We start from the raw sequence: 18,584 nt of genomic DNA, 5'->3' as shown, positions 1-18,584 counted from the left end.
AGTATTTGAATGTGAACCCCCAAATGTGACTTAAAAAATCTAAAAAATTATCTAAATATCCTAAAACTAGTCAAATCGTTATTTATATCACATCTGCTTGCTATATTAACATATAAAGATGAGTTTAACAAATTTTATAATATTACAATTATAAATTAACATGTAAATACATCAAATTTGACTTTAAAATCACATAAAAATTAAAATAAAATAATAAAAAAAAAACACCTCAAGTCAAAAGATTGAGATAAGTCGAATGAACTTCATGATATTACACTCGGTAAATGCTCTGCACCGCACTGCACAACACTAGTATACGGAATTATGATACAAATGAACTATACCATAATTGATGCTACAATCAAGTGCAACACAATTTATTGACGAATGTAGCAACATAAAATTTGCCCAACTAACTTCAAAAACATCAATAGGAAATATAACACAAATAATTACTCATTTTTTTTTTTCAAAAGATTTTATAGTCTAATTGAGTACATTCTACTATTAATTCTGGAATCCGAGTGTACCACAACTCATTTACTGTAAAGTTTGTCCAACCGGCCACAAAATTTCACGATTAAAGAAAAATATAATGTGAGTTGTCTACTATTAATTCTGCAAGTCCCTCTTTCCTGATCTCAAATCTAAAACCCATCAACTACAGAGTAGTACATTATGCTAACTATGGAGATGTCTCAACCCATATCCTTGGCCTTTTCACACCCACTGACGATCGTTAAAAATCTAACCACATTAACTTGCATGCCCAAAACCCAGCATTCTACCCAAGCAGATTAGTTCAGGTTTTGTCTTCTCTAAGGGTGTGAGAGAAAAGACTCGTGAGAGGTACAAAAGCAGATGCACTACTACAAAAGAGGAAATGCAGAATCTTCCTCTACCAAATATTCTTTAAGGAGATGAACAAAAAAAGATAAAGGTGAGAGGATTACAGCACAACAAAGCTCAGAAGAATAAATTACCTCAAATTATAACCATTACTAAGACCACATGATCGTATGTGCTCTCAGGTTACCTACCTCAAGGACGGTACAAGTATCCGTTCCCGCCTCTTGCAAAATAGTCTTGAAGCTGGTAAGAGTATCCATTCACATCTGCATCCCTCAGGCCGAGCATCGATAGATCAGTAATTCCATAAGGCTGCTGGTTCCGCATCAGTCCATCAAACTGTCGATTAGCATAGGCCAAAAGATCCATCTGCTGCATACGTCCATCCCTCAGCCCTTCGGGAGGGTTATTGGATGCACCGTAGCCCCTATGGAAGCCCTCATCATAGTACTGATCCAGTTGTTCAAACTGGCCAGAGCTACCTAGTGACCCGGTGTCGGCGGAAGACAAATTACCCGGAAAGGAGAACTGCCGACTGAAGGCATACTGGGGACTTCTTGCTGTCCTTCCAACGTTCTGTTCATCATCTAGCAAATCATTGATGATGTCAAGATGGGGGAACTCATCCCCTACCGTCCCTTGGACATGATATGGGGTAACCCTGGAGGCACTCTCAGCTGGATATTTCTGTGCAAGTGATTTTCCATAAACATTGAGCTTCCCCATGTTATCCCCGAGACTTGAGCCAAAACTCTGACTGCTGCTGCTGCTGGATTCATGGTAGCTGTCGTCTCCTCTCCCTAGGTGCTGGCTGTGGACTACTTCAGGCTTAAGGCAACCAAAGGTCAATCCATGCCGAAGTGATGGATGGTCCATCCTTGTAGGAGTCTGAGGTGGAAGCATAGATGTAGATGATAAAAACATTGATGGAGAATGCGAATAAGCAACACTTTGGCTGCAGGATGTAGTATCATCATTTAAACAAGATCCCCTTTTACCAATTATGGCATTTCTATATGACTGTGGAACGAAACTTGGGGCAGTTGGAGAAGGATCATTGCCTAATCGACCAGCTGCACTCACAGAGCGTGAAAGTAGAGGTACTGCTTGAACTGCGGAAGGAATGGGCACAGTAGGCCTTGGTGCTGGGATGAGAGGAGCACTATAAGGCCTTGATGTTGCATTGAATTGGTGTGGACCATTAATCTTTGCTTGTGTGTTTTGCTTCAGAGCTTCAGAGTGAATACTGGACACAATTGGGGGTGATCTTGATGCAATAGCTGGAACCTTGTCAGTTTGTGCAGCGCTGCTTGATGGTTGCTCTTTAGAAGATGTTGGCTCCACTGAGATGGTGGCAGTGGTGGAAACAGCCACGGAGGTGGTTATCACAGACAACTGCTTAGGCTGCTGAGGAATGTTGGATATCTTTTTACCAAGGCTAGGTGAAGAAGAATGTTTCTCTGAATCAACCTGATCATTGGGAGTTAGCTTCTTTTGAAGAGAAACTTCCTCCTGAGACAATAAGATATAGCTTAAATTAACTTGATTCCAGTCAAATCCAGTTAACATGATTCTACTCCAAAAATGCCCAATGTTCCACAAGTTCATACAGAGGCATACGCTTCAAGTATGGTACAGAGTTATATGACCGAATGTAAACTCTAAATAAGAGAATTGTGCAGATAACAAACATCCTCATCATGTAAATCCTAATAAAAAAGGGCAAACAAAACCACCTACCAAGATGAAGAATGGTCAGCTGAGAGAACCGATAAAAATGTATATGGCAATTGCTCGAATGAAAAATATTACCCCAGTTGAATAGCTTCAAGAAGACTCATCAAAAAATATTACCCCAGTTGAATAGCTTCAAGAAGACTCATCAAAAAGGCAATGAGAGAAAACCAACTCATGAAGAGACAATGACCCAGATGTTCTCATGCAAATTCAGAATGACACAATAAAGAAAACTAGTTAAACTTAAAGCCGCACCAAGCAATAGGAGTTAAAAAAAAAATGATCCATCTTAAAAAACAAATGAGAAACTTGACACCCATAAATAAATGTAAATAACAAGCACAGATGCAGACTATAGTCATGGAAGCAATAAAACAGACAAGAAAACTACTGCATGCATAGTAGGACAACCATAGAACATTTATGGCCTATCTTTTGAAAAAGAAATTATAGGTCATAATAGAAATATTAGCAAGTATACCACAATATACCAGATTCCAGAATAACCAATCTATCCATAATAAAGCTCCAAGACACATATTTTGTGCATGCCTCTAGGAATTATTTAGCAAACTAGATCAAGAAGACGTAGCATAGCATATCACAATCTAAAACTATCCAGGAAGCAGCATCTAACCTATGAAACATATTTAAGTTTGTTATTATCATAAAACCCACTAAATAAAGGTAAAACTTCAATATAAGAATAAACTTCACCTTTTCAGCTAGATTTTTCTCAAGCCGCTGCATCTCACCCTTTAGGGAGAATACACTGGCCTCTGATTCAGGTCGTGAGACCTTGCTGCCAGTGACATCATGTGAATGGCCATCAACAAGAGTTGTTTCAGATCGTGGAATATGCCCACCATTAGTTAAACCCATCCGTTCATGTGTTTCCTCATTCCGACCTTTTCCTCTGAAGATACGGCTCATTACTCATTAAAAACTCCAGGAGTTACAGTCACTACAAAATATGCTCATATGCATCATATGCAAATTACCTGTTGCGAGACTGGATATTGTTGTTGCTTTGTAAAGTGCTTCCTTTGTATGGTCCACTCATGGTAACAGAGGGGACTGAATCAGTTGAGCATGTTGAGGAGCTGTCGTCCATTGCAGATTGGCTCCTCTTTTCACTTTGCCCATTTTGTACATCGCTGACACTAGCTTCAGCGGCCAGATGAGTTTCTGATGTATCTATATCCCAATTACTAGGACTGGAATCTCTGTCATTTGATCCCGGTTGCAGAACCTCAATGACATCATCTCCAGTGTCAGACACGTCAGATGCATCTTCCAGGGTACCAATCTTTTCAGTAACCAATTCTACCCGCTCAGAAGGGAAGCTATCTGAAATCCTTTCTACTGATGGAATTTCCTGTTGGAGGAAGCTATCTGAAATCCTTTCTTCCGATGGAGTTTCCTGTTGAAGTCTTTCCGGTACTTGATTACACCTCTCATCCTTTCCTCTCTCTTTACCTTTGCGACTATTACGCTTCTGTTTAGCCTGAAAGAAGAATAAGGAAAACAACAAAATTAAGTGCACTACAACCTCATCTAATTTAATTTGTTACAGATAACTAAAAAAAAGCAACAAACTATTATATGTCCATTCCACTGCAAAAATTAACAGCACGAACATAAAAAAAAAGAACCAATGTCTATAAGAATTTTTAAGGAAGCAATTGCAACACAACAAATAAAGCTAAACACAACAATTACAGAAGTGGACTGGAGATACAGTTAGTTTCATGTTAATATAAATAAGCTTACTCCACCTACCAAATGTGAAAACACAACACATGTAAAGTAAAATCAGATTGCGGTCCAGTTGCAAAAGAATAAGCATAACCTGAAGTTAAGACAATCAGCTACGAAATCCATCTGAACCAAGATAGAAAAACCTAAATGATACCTTGTACTGTATCCTAGATGATACGTTATAAAACAAACAATCAATGAAAGATGTTAAAACATACATCAAACTCAAAGCACATGACCTGGATGCCAAATATAGAACTTAGCAACAGACCCCAGTGAGATACCCCATAACCCCAGGTGGGAAACCCAAGAGTAGTCACCCAATCCAAGATAGATGAAAAGTTAATTTGTACAAGATCAATTGTGTTAAATTTTGATGAATTAATATTCAATAGTAAACCTGTTTTTTCTTTGCACGCTTTTCCTTTTCAGTAACACCACGCTTAGACTTAAGCTCATTTTCAGCTTGGCCAGCTGCTTCTTCCTCCCGAATAAGCTCCTCCTGCCTCTTTAAAGCAACAGCCTCCTGGTAGGAAACTTCGATCCTACTGCTGACAACAACATGCGAGGAACAAAGATACTTAAAAGGACAACAAGGATACTGTAGGATTAGTCCACAGACAATCTGCATAGATGGAAAGCACAAACTATGGACATCATCAAACAACACCAAACTGTAAATCCTGAACAAGAATATAGGCCATAAAATTTGAAATTCATGACTTAAGTTAGAGAAGTATTAGGATCGCTTGCAGTTACATGCATAAACTCCAGTTGACCGACTTGCCATAGCCATTTGATTAAATTGATCTGAAACAGGCTAGGAATGTCAATGCCAATGTGTAATTGCATAAAGAATCTTTAGTGTACCAAAGTTAAGGTTGCTTTGAAACTTTCTTAAAAAATGTTAGTCAATAATGCCGAAGATAAGTGATACCTGAATATGTGAACCAGGACAAAAATTTCAATAGTCCTGCGACCCAGCTCCATAAGTCGCCTTTCATCTCGCTCAATAGAAGCCTTGTTAAATTCATCTCCAGAACTTCCATCCTACATATGCAAGATGATTGAAATATATTCAGCAATAGAGATCTGAAAGATGGGTCTTCATGCACAAGAGAAATTAATATTTTGTGAAACATATCCTAAAGCAAGATACTGTGAAAAGAGAAAGCCAAAATCTAATGTATGACAAAATGCACAACCATGTAAATTGAATGGGTGTACACATTAGTCTGATATTGCGAATCAAATAGGTTTCTTCGTTTTTGTAAAGCATAGCCTAAAGGAACTAAAAATAAGATGGATAATGTTGTTAATTGCATCATATATAAGAAGATAGTTACAATCAAACACTGAATAGCAAAAGATTTCAAACAGGTAGGTCATAAAAAGAAACATCAAGAATCATGATTAGGAACAGAAGTGACTCAAACGTGCAGCTATTGAGTATATACCAAACAAAATGAAAAGGAAAAAAATATGGTACGTATTATATGGAAAAGCAATAATTCATCTACAAGGTCACAGTTGCAAGATACAACCTTCTGGAGTCCATTAACAAAGCCACATGTTTTGGCAGATCAACTGACTACAAGCACCAAATTTCAACTTCCAACAATGATGATTAAAGACAATGATGTTAATTTTGTTAAATTAGATCTAGTTGCAATGGAAACCAAACAGCAAAAATTTTCAACCTAGAAAGGATGAAAAAGAAGAAAAGGCCAGAAGTGAGAAAAGGAACAGGGTAACATGAATGTGAAGCTACTGATTATATGTATCACAAGAAAAAGGGGAAAATGGAAGCAATATATAGCAAAGTTCTTATTTGACTGTCGGGTCAAAACTGTCAAATACAACTAGATTTCATGAATAAAGAAACGAGTGTTTTGGCAGACCAGAGGTATCTGCAGATCAATTGAATACAAGCACCAGATCCTAAATTCTACTGCTGATGACTGCAACCTGAATTAGATTGCCAAGTCAATGTCAATGGTTCCCTTTAATACTATTTGCAACAGCACAAGATATCAAGTATTGGAACTTATATGCCTTGAAGGAGAGAAGCCCTAGTTACCTAGTTAGAAGGTGTTCTGAACAAAACCAGACACTCATTTCTCCTCTCATTTGGTGATCACAACTATTGAGGGCCTAATCTAAATGCTATATTGGCTTAACTTAAGTGCCAAAAAATCCCTTGAGATCTTTCAATCCATATAACTTAAAAATCTCTATGATACTGAAACTAAATATTAGAATCTCATAAATCAATTGAAAGCCTTCCAAATTAAGATAAGTCTATTTTGTATTGCCACCATTGGGAAGAATACGGAGGTCATGCAGTTCATGTGGTCAGATTGTGAGAATCAAACCCAAACACCTTACACAATAGTCTGGAATATAAGATAGGAGATAAACATGTCAGATAAGTCGAGAAACTTCTCTGATAAGTCGAGAAACTTCTCTAAGCCAAAAGTACATATATATACTAAAAGGGGAATCTGAACGCATGAACCTAGATATATCACATGGTATTACATAGAAAAACTTCTTTGGCACCGCCACTAACATAAAAAAATCAAGCATTTCAAGGAGAACAATGAATTCACCTAGAATTGCACATTAAATAGTTTCTTTTTACCTACCTTTATACGGTTCTGCAAACACTTGTCATCTTTTGAAGGCAAAGGCTGATGAGACAATGAATCTGATACAACTCTTTCGATCAAAACGATTACATCATCAGCCAACACAAACAAATCTTTATCAACATGTACCATAGGAGCTGGTAATTCCTCTAAGTCTACTGATTTATCTCTTCCATTCATGTTCTTGCTCTGGAATTCAAGAGCTTTCAGCCCACTGTATAGAGAATCCATAATTAAAGTTGATGTAACTTCTTTCTCTATGAAAAAATGCTTGACAGCAACTTTCAATATAGCATCTGTTTTGTCTCTTGACATGTGCTGCCTCGCATTTGGATCGGTTTCTGACCAAAAAGCACGAAAACTACAAAACCCAGACAATATTCATCACAAGTTTGCACCCACTTAAAAAGGAATTTGCAGGTAGTAGAACCACATGTAGCAAAATTATGATAAAATTAAAAGGTAATCGTTGCCTCATATCAAAACAAAAATCCAGTAAAGTTCCAACCTGGGCCACCTGACTTTATCTTCAACAAATTTGCTAAGCTTGCCTATTCTTTCTTCCAGAAAATGACGGCAAATTTGCTCTACATTTGACAAATACACTCGAACCAGTTCCCTTCTGTATTGGCAATCAAGACAACGGAAAGGTCGATCTGCTTTCTCCCTGAAGTAGCAAATGCAAAAGTTAAGAAAGAACATGAAAATATCAACAGTGGGTACTAATGAACAGGTAAATTTATTATATCATAAGCAGGAATAATACAAATTTCCACTCAAAAAGATGTTAAAAGAAACCCAAGCAGATGGATGTACAATAATAAAAATGAAATCACTAAAACAACATATTGTCACATTTAACATGGAAAAGTTGGTATTGATCTCAACAGAAACCAGATAAAGGCCAATTATCCATATTTGTGCATATTAGAACAGATACAAGCATTAGGACATCTCTGTATCCAAGGTCAAAAACATTGAACGAAGAAATTTTTAGCACGATAATGCTTCCTGTCTAATTTACTTAGTCATAACCCAGAGTACCTAAATGGAACATCATGTAAGAGTCTTATACTTGGTTTTGCATCCCTATCAAGAGATTTAAAAAAAAAATCCAAATGGTGCTAATCCTCAAAATACAACACTCCCAGAATATATACCGATGTAAATATAACATAATGCACCAAGCAAACTATAAAAACATGACCCCACATACAGGTACAAAAAAATTTATGCTGCTAACCTTTGTCTTTTTAATTCAATAACCTCTTGGCTCTCTTTTCATCAAAAAGATATACATGCTTATAAACACCACATGATGTTTATTAAAAATTAAATGGAAAACAATGTGGCAAATGTGACAAAGTGTGCCACTCACCTAATTTTGAACATCTTTATTGAACTGGTAGTGATAACTGATAACCATGATTGCAAAACTTCAAGGACAAAGAAAATCTATGGTTATGAGTGTTTTCAAATAAATTTATCAACTATGAATGAAAAAGATGCAATACATGACCAATTCAAAACTCAAGTCACAATTCAACGAGGAACTTGATAGTATGACTGCCATTAGATATACAGAGCAAAACTATGTTGCAAAGCTAACAACAAGTTGTTATATTCAACTGTCACCTTATTGGGTTAAACCATCTGTTGGCTGGTGCAAACTAAATGGAGAAGGTTGTTGGAAGTTGGAACCAGGTGGAGGGAAGGCCAGGCGTTATCATCAGAGATGTTACTGCTAAGTGCTTGTTCTGTGGATGCAAGTATGAGGAGAACATTTCTATTTTATACTGCAAAGCAGTTACAGTTAGAAAGGGTTTAAACTTTAAAGACTGCAATTGGAGGAGGGCATCCAAAGGACTCATACTGAGATTGATTTGAAGAATCAGTGTCACCTGTTAAACAGCGAAAACTAATCCACCTTGGACTATTTTGATTGTAGTTATATCTTTTTTCTTTCTACTTAACCATTATGGGAAATATAAAATTTCTCATGTTTTTGGAGGATAGAATAGAGTTGCAAACTAGCTGGCAAAACATGCCAGACAGTATAGGTCTAGTCTAACCAGATCTGAAAAGGGATTGGCCATTCAATCTGCTTTTGATTTTGAACTCTGACGTAAAAAGGGACCTGTGTACCCGTCTTAATTAATACTACTTTTAGTTTCTACAAAGAGAAAGCTATCAACTTTATGTCTTACGATCCCTTTGTTCCTTTTGTCATCTTTATTTATAAAACACAGTGTCCTATGAAAATTCAAGGCATATGGACCAAAATATGCATCACGACCCAATTCTTTTCAGAAGGAAAACGAGGTTAAATTAAAAGGAAACTACAAAATGTGTAACAGAAGGATGATCAGAGAACCAAAAAATGGAGAGCCTGCTGTTCTCCCAGAACTGGCAGCCCTATGTGCCACGATATTAGAGTCTCCAGGTAGATACTCAAAAATTACAACAGGTCCATACCGACCAGTACTTGAGTTCAGTTGGTTTATTTGGATTTCAATAGCAGCATGGTAATGTCAAGAAGTATACCATTACTAAACATGTCTCAAGCAACTTTGCAGGAAAAATGATCATTAAACCACATCTAACAACTGAAATCAGGACCAAAGGATCTGCAAGACTGCCAAAACAGGATAAAACAGACCTTTCAAAGAAACTCTAATTGCATGGACAAGCCAAAGAGACATTGGTTCACAAAGACATAGAGCCTTTGATTCAAGGAATAATATGGAAGCATAAAAATAAAGCACCAAAGGAGATGACTATTAGTGGTTTTTAAAAAGCAGTCCTTGTTGCCACATATCCTGTGCAAATTGTGTGGATGCCTGTAACAAGAACTAATCTGCTGTACCATGCGGCATAATTATATATGGAATACATACAGCCACAGATACTCAAGCAGCTGCATATAGTTGAGCAAAGTATACAGCCAAGTCCACCAGTTAGATAGCCATATATGTTGTTTCCTTCTTCCTCATTAAACTGTTATTGTCACCTTGAAATACTCATGCTATGATTATATCATAGTAGTCAGTTAGAACTTTACTGTTTCTAATTACTTAGAACTTATACAACTAAATACCATTTATACACGATTTGTATCTCGATCATCAACATCTCATTTTAATTCCTCACCAAGTGTTAATTATTTGTTTTCTCTATTTATTTTCTCAGGGGAAAAGTATTATCTGAAACCAACATTCAAAGGACTCTTTTTTCTAGAAGTTAGACCACTTTAAAAGCCAATCAGCTGCAATTTTAAAGCTTGACAGACTATTTGAGTGAAAGTGTTAAATTGTTCTAAAGCCTTATTCTCATCTACTTAATCATTGTTCCTATGAACGTGAAGATTCATCCTTAATTTTGATAAGAACAGACCATGAAGCTTCATTGCTCTCAAACACTTCCACACTATGCTCAAAATCACACTCCTTGGCTAAATTGCTGTCACGATAACTATTTATAAATTGCATAGATGTGGTTGGCTCTTCCTAAATCTCATCCACATCAATTTCCGATACACTACCCTGCCACTTTCCACCCACTTTCAATAAGTTTGAAACCAAAAGCCCAATTTGGCCTTACTAATTACCAGAAAGAACCTTTTTACTTCATGCTCGGTCATAAGACCAGATGAAGAGTTTGAATAAGCCAGAGTAACAATATTATCAAAAAAATTTATGAAAATAAGACAGAATATATAAATACCCATATGGGACTAGCAAGAGTGGAGCAGATTCATATTTAAAAAGGCAGTTAACCAAATCACTAAGTTCACAAGTACAACAGATAAAACAAATGTGCAATCTAAGGTCGATATTATATAGCCAAGTATCACTCAAAGCCACTTCCACCACAACAATTGTGTGTCACAGAAATTTAGATAGTCCACATTATCCATGTCAATTGCAGATTCCTAATTTCAACAATGAGATTCAGTCAACTAAAATAATCAAGTTAGAAATTATTATTAGAAGCATTATATGAAACTAACATAGGACAAAGGTACCTAATAACTTGAACTTGGGCTTTGATAACAAGAGTGTCAGCGACAACAAAGCCATCATAAACTTTTGACAACTCCATGAATTTTTTCCAACCCCAATCATGTTCCTTCTTCCAAAACCTGTGTAATGTATCTGCAAATTTCCTCAACAGCATAAGCTCCTAAAACAGCTTAGTGGATGCTAAGGAGAGCATTTTTAAATTAACATTTTCTGCTATTTGACTGACCAGAGTACTTTGATTTTTTTGGGTCTTTGTTAACTACAGCTATCGTAAACTGTGCAAAATGACTCCAACCTGCCAATTTTATAAATTTATAAAAGCATTGTGATGTTTGTCATTGAAAATTACAACATAAGTTGTATGGACCAATGAGAATAGCAATACAACAGGCTGCAAACCTGGCAGAAGTTTCTCATGATTAGCAACAGAAAGAAACAAAGAAAGATGATTGCAGACATCACAACCCTGTGGGTAGACCAAAATGAACCTGCAAAATTTTAAGCAAATATTAAAACTTGATAACTACAGAAAACTTTACTTAGAAGACAGATTCTATCAGATATGTCTTGTATAAGCAAGCATGTCAATAGATTGTAGTGATTCAAGATTGTGGATGTCATAATAACCATGTCATTTCAGCTGCCAAGGATACAACAACAAGAACAAGCCGTTCCAAATTTTAGTCAGCCACATGGATCTTCTCCTACCATTGAGCTTTGTACAAGGGCATGTCTAGCATTAGATCTCTTTTTGAAGTTTCTAGTAACGATTGCTTAGGTCTCCCATTACCTTTCCTCATACCACTAGTATTAATTGATTCATCTTATCTAGCCACAACATCTACAGGTCTCCTTTGAACATATCGAAACATCTTAGATGAGGATCTTAGCTGTTTTCAGCTACCAAGGATGAGATCTAAATTCACTGCAGGCTATATCCTTCCGTACCACCACAAAATGGAAATTTCATCATCTTATGAAAAAAAAAGTGAACTTCCTATGAGTATAACCATTATGCAGCATTTTTGCCTACAAGGGGCAGCCAAATGAACAAGGCTGTTGACATGACTTGAACCTTGTGCAACACTTTCCTAGGGAGACCAATAATAAAACATTTCTTCATGCCAAATTGACAAAAAATGTTTTGAAAACACCTAGAAATATTTATCAAGGAACAATGTACAGACCAACAAAACAATCATACAGCGGAATACTAAAAATTGTGTCACTTATGTTTAAAAGAAACAGAATTTGCAGATTTATGAATTTTTCAGCAAGATTAATGTTATTGATAGAAAAGACACATGGTTGATTATCTTCTTCATTTAGGCATCTCATTAGGAGAATTTGAAAAGAACCAAAGGATGTTCAACTAAGCATATCAAGTAGCTTCCCTTCCCCAGGCTGAATTGGCAGCCACCTCCCCCAGGCTGGACCAAGCTTAATAGTTAATACTGATGGGGCATGTCTCTTGCAGGATTCTGGCCCAGGCTTCTTTTTAAGATATCACTATACGACATTGCTTGCTGGCCGGTCACTCATATCACCCAATTCAATGTGAAGCATTAGCAATTTGGGAAGGCCTACATGCTGCCATCCGACTTGGACATTTCAGAATCCAGTTGGAAACTGACGCACTTACCATCCAAGAGGTGTTGGATCATGGAAAAAATCCACCATGGAGAATTTGGCATATACTTGCTGACACACGCAGACTAATCGATACACTTCAAAGTTTTGTGTCTTTTTGTTTCAAGGAATGTAATCGCGCAGCACACTGAGCTGCCACTAAAGCAAGACAGACCAGATCTAACTTTTTGTGGGAGGAAAACTTTAACCCAAGTCTCGCTGACATTTTGTATGATGACCTACACAGGTCTTTCGGTAGATGTTTGAAACCGTAATAGATTCCTCTATTCTTTTGGAAGGAAAAAGAAGGAAGTAATTTGGGTCTGAATTGCTACTCTCCAAAGTGTAGAAGCAACAATATGGCTATGTCAGATTGATAAAATAAAGCCACTCATAAGCATCTTTTCACTCCGTTACAGTAAGAGATGATAAAATGTGTCAGAGCACATAAACTTCCTCTATATTTACAGATATAAACATGAACATATTTGATACAACACGTCAAGGATTTGAAAATCGTATGCTGGTTTAGGTAAAAATCTGATCGGAGTTGACCAAACCATGCCACCCAATGTCACCAAAAAATATATTACAAAAAAATCATCAGAACAGGCTTATATGGTCTGGTAGTAATAAATTTCTCCAATAATTCATAGATATAAACAACATCATATTTAACACAATACATAAAGGATTTAAATGTCAGTCCAATACTCGTTTCCATAAGCGGGAGAACCAATACGGTACCTGTAAACCAGGCAGTAGACCAACTGACACTGCCTAATATCACTAGAAAAATAATAAGAGAACAAATACTGATTGGCACCAACCTATATGACCAGGTATTCGGCCAGTACCAACTGATTACTCGAAACATGTACAGTATACTTATATTATATGTACCTAAACATAATAAAAGAATTAATTTTGAAGAGAGCATCTTTTTGGAATATTTTTCTCAAAATAAAAGCATATGAATCCCAAGATAAAAAGAACATTCAAATATCATATTAAAAGGTGGCTAACCAAAATTAAATTACTTTCACAAATCATAGGTTATCAGAAAAACTCAACAGATCTTCCTAGGCACCTAAGATGTGCAGTAATATGTGATATAAAACATTATATTGGCCATGGAAACTATATATGACAAAATTTTGATGATAACTATAAAACAGTAATTGATTTTTATTTTAATTAGGATAAATTATTTTCACTTTGCTCTATTTGATTTTGGAATTCTGTTCGCTGGCTCGATTGGCTCTTGTATCCTTTAACAAATTTCTACTTTTCCTAAACTCGGCTGGAAACTCCAGCACAAGAATTCTAAGGGTTGACAATACATCAATAACAATAAAACTTTTCTAAATACACTCCCAACAATTGTAAGAAAGGCATATAGCAGAACAATGCAAATGCCTATAGTAAATGAAATAATCAATTGGAAGAGACATAAATATTGATAGTTAACTTCTTACCACTTGTAACCACCAATTTCAAATGCATCACCTCGCAATTCTCTTTTGTTGATTGTTGAGAAATTCTCAATCTTCCATGTATGTTTTCCATAGAGCTCAGACGGCTTTGGCCCTGAACGAAAAGTTGCATCACAAGATGAACTACAAGAAACATGGTAACTTTACTGGAAGAAGAATGTCATCGGAATAACGCATAATGAAAGGATAATAATACAACTGGATGTTCGCCTTAATTCACATAAAGGGCTGCAACCGCCCAATAAAGAAGCTTGTCTATTTGCACTACAACATGTGTTTGGGGTGCATTGTTCCTACGTCAACAAGCAGAGGAACCAGAAATTGATCCTTCTGACTTCTAATTATAAAATAAAGATTTTAAACCAATGTTGGATTGGATCCACATAGCAGAGAACCTAGGTAATCCTTTGCTCAATGAGGCACGAAGCCCCCTACATCCATCTCAACATCAAGACTTTATAAAAAGAGGAACGACATGGCACATAGGAAGATGAGCACCTTGTCTCAGCAATCGCATATCTAGAGTTCGGTCTAGTGAATGGCGTGGCATATCACAATGTCCAGCCAACGCGCAAAGGGGAAAGGGACGACAGTCGCACTGATTGAATTTGGATATGACTGATGAACAACGGTTTCAATTCAGTAACGAGACATCATCTCCCTAGCCGTTCAGGGCTTTGTGAGGTCCATGGAGATAATGGCGATGGGTACAATAGTGCATCAACTGACGGTGGCAACAACGATGGTCAATCAATTATTCTGCCTACTCAAGCTTGATGGGCATGAATGACGGAGCAATGTTTTATGCATGTTACATAGGATTCATATCAAGGAGTTCAAAGATCAGTGCCTCTCATTTATACTCAGACGGATTAAAAAAACGAAGGCATTCGGCAACTTTGACAGATATGATGGAGCCCTCTGTAGTGTTGACATCAATAGGAGCTCATCTATTATGAAGGATCTCATAGCCAACAGATGTATGAACATGATCATTCTTTTGGGAGTCAACTCGTTCAGACTCCAATGTGCTCCAACCTCCATAGCCGTACAAACCATTGTCATACATGCCTGAGGAGGCTCCTACTACACGTGTAGTTAATAATAATAAGGTAATCATCGTTACCATGTTGATACGTTAAAGGCACACAATTTACAAGTATAATCTATCATAAGAGCAGTTCCAAATTTGGGTCCGATAGACATACAATATTAAGATACTACTTCGAAAGATTGAGGACCCCGATCTACTGTTTTGGAGTCTCGTCATTTAATTTTGTGGTAGAATCATGTATATATTAATCTTATCATGATATTTTATTTTGCTCAAAATCTTGGAGTTTCAATACCTAATCTAATATTCCAACTCTTTCTTTTCATTGTAGGTAAGGGGACACTTCGATCAATGGAAGTAACTTTCTTTGACCAAGGATCATATGGTAGAATTCTTCATGAATAAAAAAAATAACAATTTCTATATTTGATCCTTATAGCCTAGAATTTCTATTGATTCTTTTTGTATTTAAACTTAAATACCAAGAAAGTACGAGAAAATAGTTTTTTTTCGTTTTCAAATAATTTTTCAGCCATTTTTCCAAACATTCAATGTGGACTGATCAATTGACCGATATGCATGGTCGGGAGAAAAGTATGTAAAATTTACAGTTGGCACAAAAGGGTGTTAATAGAACAGAAAACAAAGAGTTCGCTATTCCTTCTCATTTGACAATGTGTCGTCGACACCAACAAAAATAAATCATGTTCATCCTTTGAAATCACAAAAGCAATGATGGAATTTCAATTCTAAGTGACTAATTCAATTCAGTTTTTTTAGTTCCAAATGACTAGTTTAATTCAGCTCCAAAGCAATACAAATCAGCATTTACAATGCACTATAACTTTTTAGTGAATGACAACACAAGTCCATCGACAAGTACATTTACTTCTAAACTGATTAGTTTAAAGAATCTAAACAAAATGATATAATTGCAAAAAGAATACTTCAAATTTTAGAAAAATAAACCAGTTGAAAGGGGAAGATAGCACACCACAATCATCATCGTCGTCAGTATCCCAATATGGGGGTGAAGTGGAAGGTGCCCCGTTCTCGAACTGCTCACGAGACCGCCATTCTGTAATTGAATCACCCGACAGGCAACGCTGCTCGCTCAACATTCCCTCTGTGGCTGAATACCTAAGGCTCATCCCATGATCCTCTGTAATAGTTCCGGCCATTGCCCAAACCAATCAGATTATTTCTGATGTAAATTATGAAACCGTCCTCTTCTTCCCCTGCGAGCCAAAAGAATAGAGACAGGTTAGGAACATGCAAGAGAACAAGACAAAAGGATATAAACAAGCAGTCGAAGTTTTCGTGTGACCCACAAACAATAGGTTGAAAATACAAAACAAAAATGAAGCATTAAGCACAAAATCACCCAACACGCAGCTCAAAAAATTAAACGATAAAACAAGGTCGGTGAAAAAATCCCCTATTCTCTAAAGTCCACGCCCGTAAGAAAGGACTCCTAAAAAACCCCAATCACGCCCACGGAATCCAATTAGACCACTAAACCTCTATCCGATCTCTCCTTTTTTCTCGTTCTTCCCCGATCGTAAGCCTCCACTAACCAAATTCTAACCAAAATCGACCGCAAGCCGACGTCCCCAGCTGCGCCGCCGGCCCAGGAACGAACGAGGGAAACCCACATGGGAAACGAGTGAAGAACCCCATCGATTCGACAAATCAGCCCTAATAGGCACGCCCTGGGCCAATCGGCCGGCTAAAGGAACGAATCCACGGGAAGCCCGAGCCGATACACGGATCTAAATCGACTACCTTGTGGGGCGCGGGCGCGCGGTGCGGCAGTAGAAGGAGCCGGAATTCGGGAGAGAGATAGAGAGAAGGGCGGTGGGAAAAAAACCTTCACCCACTCGGCTTCGACGGCGAGCGAGAGGAGGCGAGGACGGAGTTCGGAGGCGAGAGGGGAGAGAAGAGGGCAAAAAGGGAGACGGCAGAGAAATAAAACTACTAAAAGCTACAAATTATATACGTATGGAGACATCAAGGGCTAAGTTCCTTATCTCGAAACCGACGTGTTTTCATTTCTTGTGTATTTATTCGTTTATAATTATATACATTATTATTGTAACAGACAATATAAATTTATTTCTTTATTTCTTTATTTAATACGAGTTTATGTTTTTTTTGTGTTTGATAATACAAAATATTCGTTAATGTCAGACTATTAATGTGTTTTTAACCCTAATTCGATATTAAGCTATAACTATATTTATTTTATATCTCATTACAAAATTTAATTCGATTTAATTATATTCAATTGGTATGGATTTCTGAAAATTTTTTGATTAATTTGAGTAACTATTAAGTATTTGAACTCCAACTCAAATTTAAATTCCGCTCAAATACCTTTTTTTGTGAAATTATATTCTAAAATTATTTAAAAAAATAATTATTATTATCATTTTTAAATTTAAATTTAGATTCTTTTCTAAAATGATAAGTGATGAAGATGATTGATTTTGACTATTATCATTATGAATTATAGTGGACAGAGTATTGGTGAATTCTACTTTCGATTTCAAATTCAAGCTTATGTTTTTTTTTTTAACTTTCACAAAAATAAGTGGTGAATACATTATTCGATTTATGATTGATTTTGATACTACCTTTTTGAAATTTCGTTAAACTTATTTTCAAACTTATTGTTTATGCGCATGGATGTTGAAATTATTATAGATTGATTAAAACTATATTTTAATCATGTCATATAGATTAAATTTTTTAGTTGAATTTATGTAAAACATGATGTGTGTGTATATGTATATATATATATATACATATATATATATATATATATGTATACATAAATATGTATATGTATGTACATATACATGTATATGTATACATATACATATGTAGACATATACATATATACATATACATGTATATATATACATATATATATACATATACATATATATATATATATACATATAAATATTGGTTTGATGATGTGATTTAAAATCTCATCCAATTAATCTTATCTTTATAAAAAAAGAAATGACACCTCATCAACAATACCTATGAGTAAAGATGATATTTTTGTAACTTGATCGGATGGACTCAAGTCGTAGAAATGTAATCTTACCTCTAATAAGTAAGCATAATCATCATTAAACCAAATTGAAAATATAGCGATTAATTTAGATTATCCACATTAAGATCATTTTTCTTCCCCAAACACTCTCGTAATCTTAGTTTCATTTGAATCAAAAGTGAATCGATTATATGATTCATCAGTTTTAAATAGAATCAAAATCGATCCTAGATGTTTTGATTATAGTTTATGATTTGTGGGAACTGAATGAAACCAATGGTTTTGATTCAAATTAATAATTTTATTTTTTAAAATAAA

At 36.0% G+C, this 18,584-nt stretch overlaps 1 protein-coding gene across 4 annotated transcripts; it reads right to left on the bottom strand.

Moving 5' to 3' along the window:
• Positions 1 to 850: 850 nt before the first annotated feature.
• LOC135581279 (TNF receptor-associated factor homolog 1a-like) lies at positions 851 to 17,183 on the bottom strand. Of its 4 annotated transcripts, none has more exons than XM_009401094.3 (13): positions 17,070 to 17,183; positions 16,194 to 16,437; positions 14,128 to 14,239; positions 11,420 to 11,508; positions 11,247 to 11,315; positions 11,023 to 11,152; positions 7,507 to 7,665; positions 6,996 to 7,359; positions 5,285 to 5,397; positions 4,748 to 4,898; positions 3,588 to 4,093; positions 3,304 to 3,502; positions 851 to 2,361 (listed from the first exon to the last, which is right to left on the bottom strand). In XM_009401094.3, the coding sequence occupies exons 2-13, from the start codon at positions 16,378 to 16,380 to the stop codon at positions 1,042 to 1,044; spliced, it is 3,399 nt and encodes a 1,132-aa protein (XP_009399369.2). In that variant the 5' UTR covers positions 16,381 to 16,437; positions 17,070 to 17,183; the 3' UTR covers positions 851 to 1,041. The 4 variants fall into 4 exon arrangements, with proteins under 4 accessions (XP_009399369.2, XP_009399367.2, XP_018681994.2 ...); XM_009401092.3 differs by having other exon boundaries at positions 16,985 to 17,171; XM_018826449.2 differs by having other exon boundaries at positions 4,748 to 4,895; positions 16,985 to 17,171.
• Between the last annotated feature and the right edge of the window lie 1,401 nt (positions 17,184 to 18,584).

This window comes from Musa acuminata, chromosome BXJ3-5 (genome assembly GCF_036884655.1).
Source record: "Musa acuminata AAA Group cultivar baxijiao chromosome BXJ3-5, Cavendish_Baxijiao_AAA, whole genome shotgun sequence".
NCBI lineage: Eukaryota > Viridiplantae > Streptophyta > Magnoliopsida > Zingiberales > Musaceae > Musa > Musa acuminata.
Note: the sequence above shows the minus strand (reverse complement) of the source record. Positions and strands in the feature narration are given on the sequence as shown.

Bases quoted from the DNA above. Each gene is read 5' to 3' on its own strand.
- LOC135581279 (XM_009401094.3), bottom strand. From the start codon at position 16,380: ATGGCCGGAACTATTACAGAGGATCATGGGATGAGCCTTAGGTATTCA. The intron at 5,398-6,995 runs GTAGGTAAAAAG...TTGCATATGTAG, and splicing joins GTTTGCAGAACCGTATAAAG to GATGGAAGTTCTGGAGATGA. The intron at 4,899-5,284 runs GTATCACTTATC...TGTTGTTGTCAG, and splicing joins GTCCTGGTTCACATATTCAG to CAGTAGGATCGAAGTTTCCT.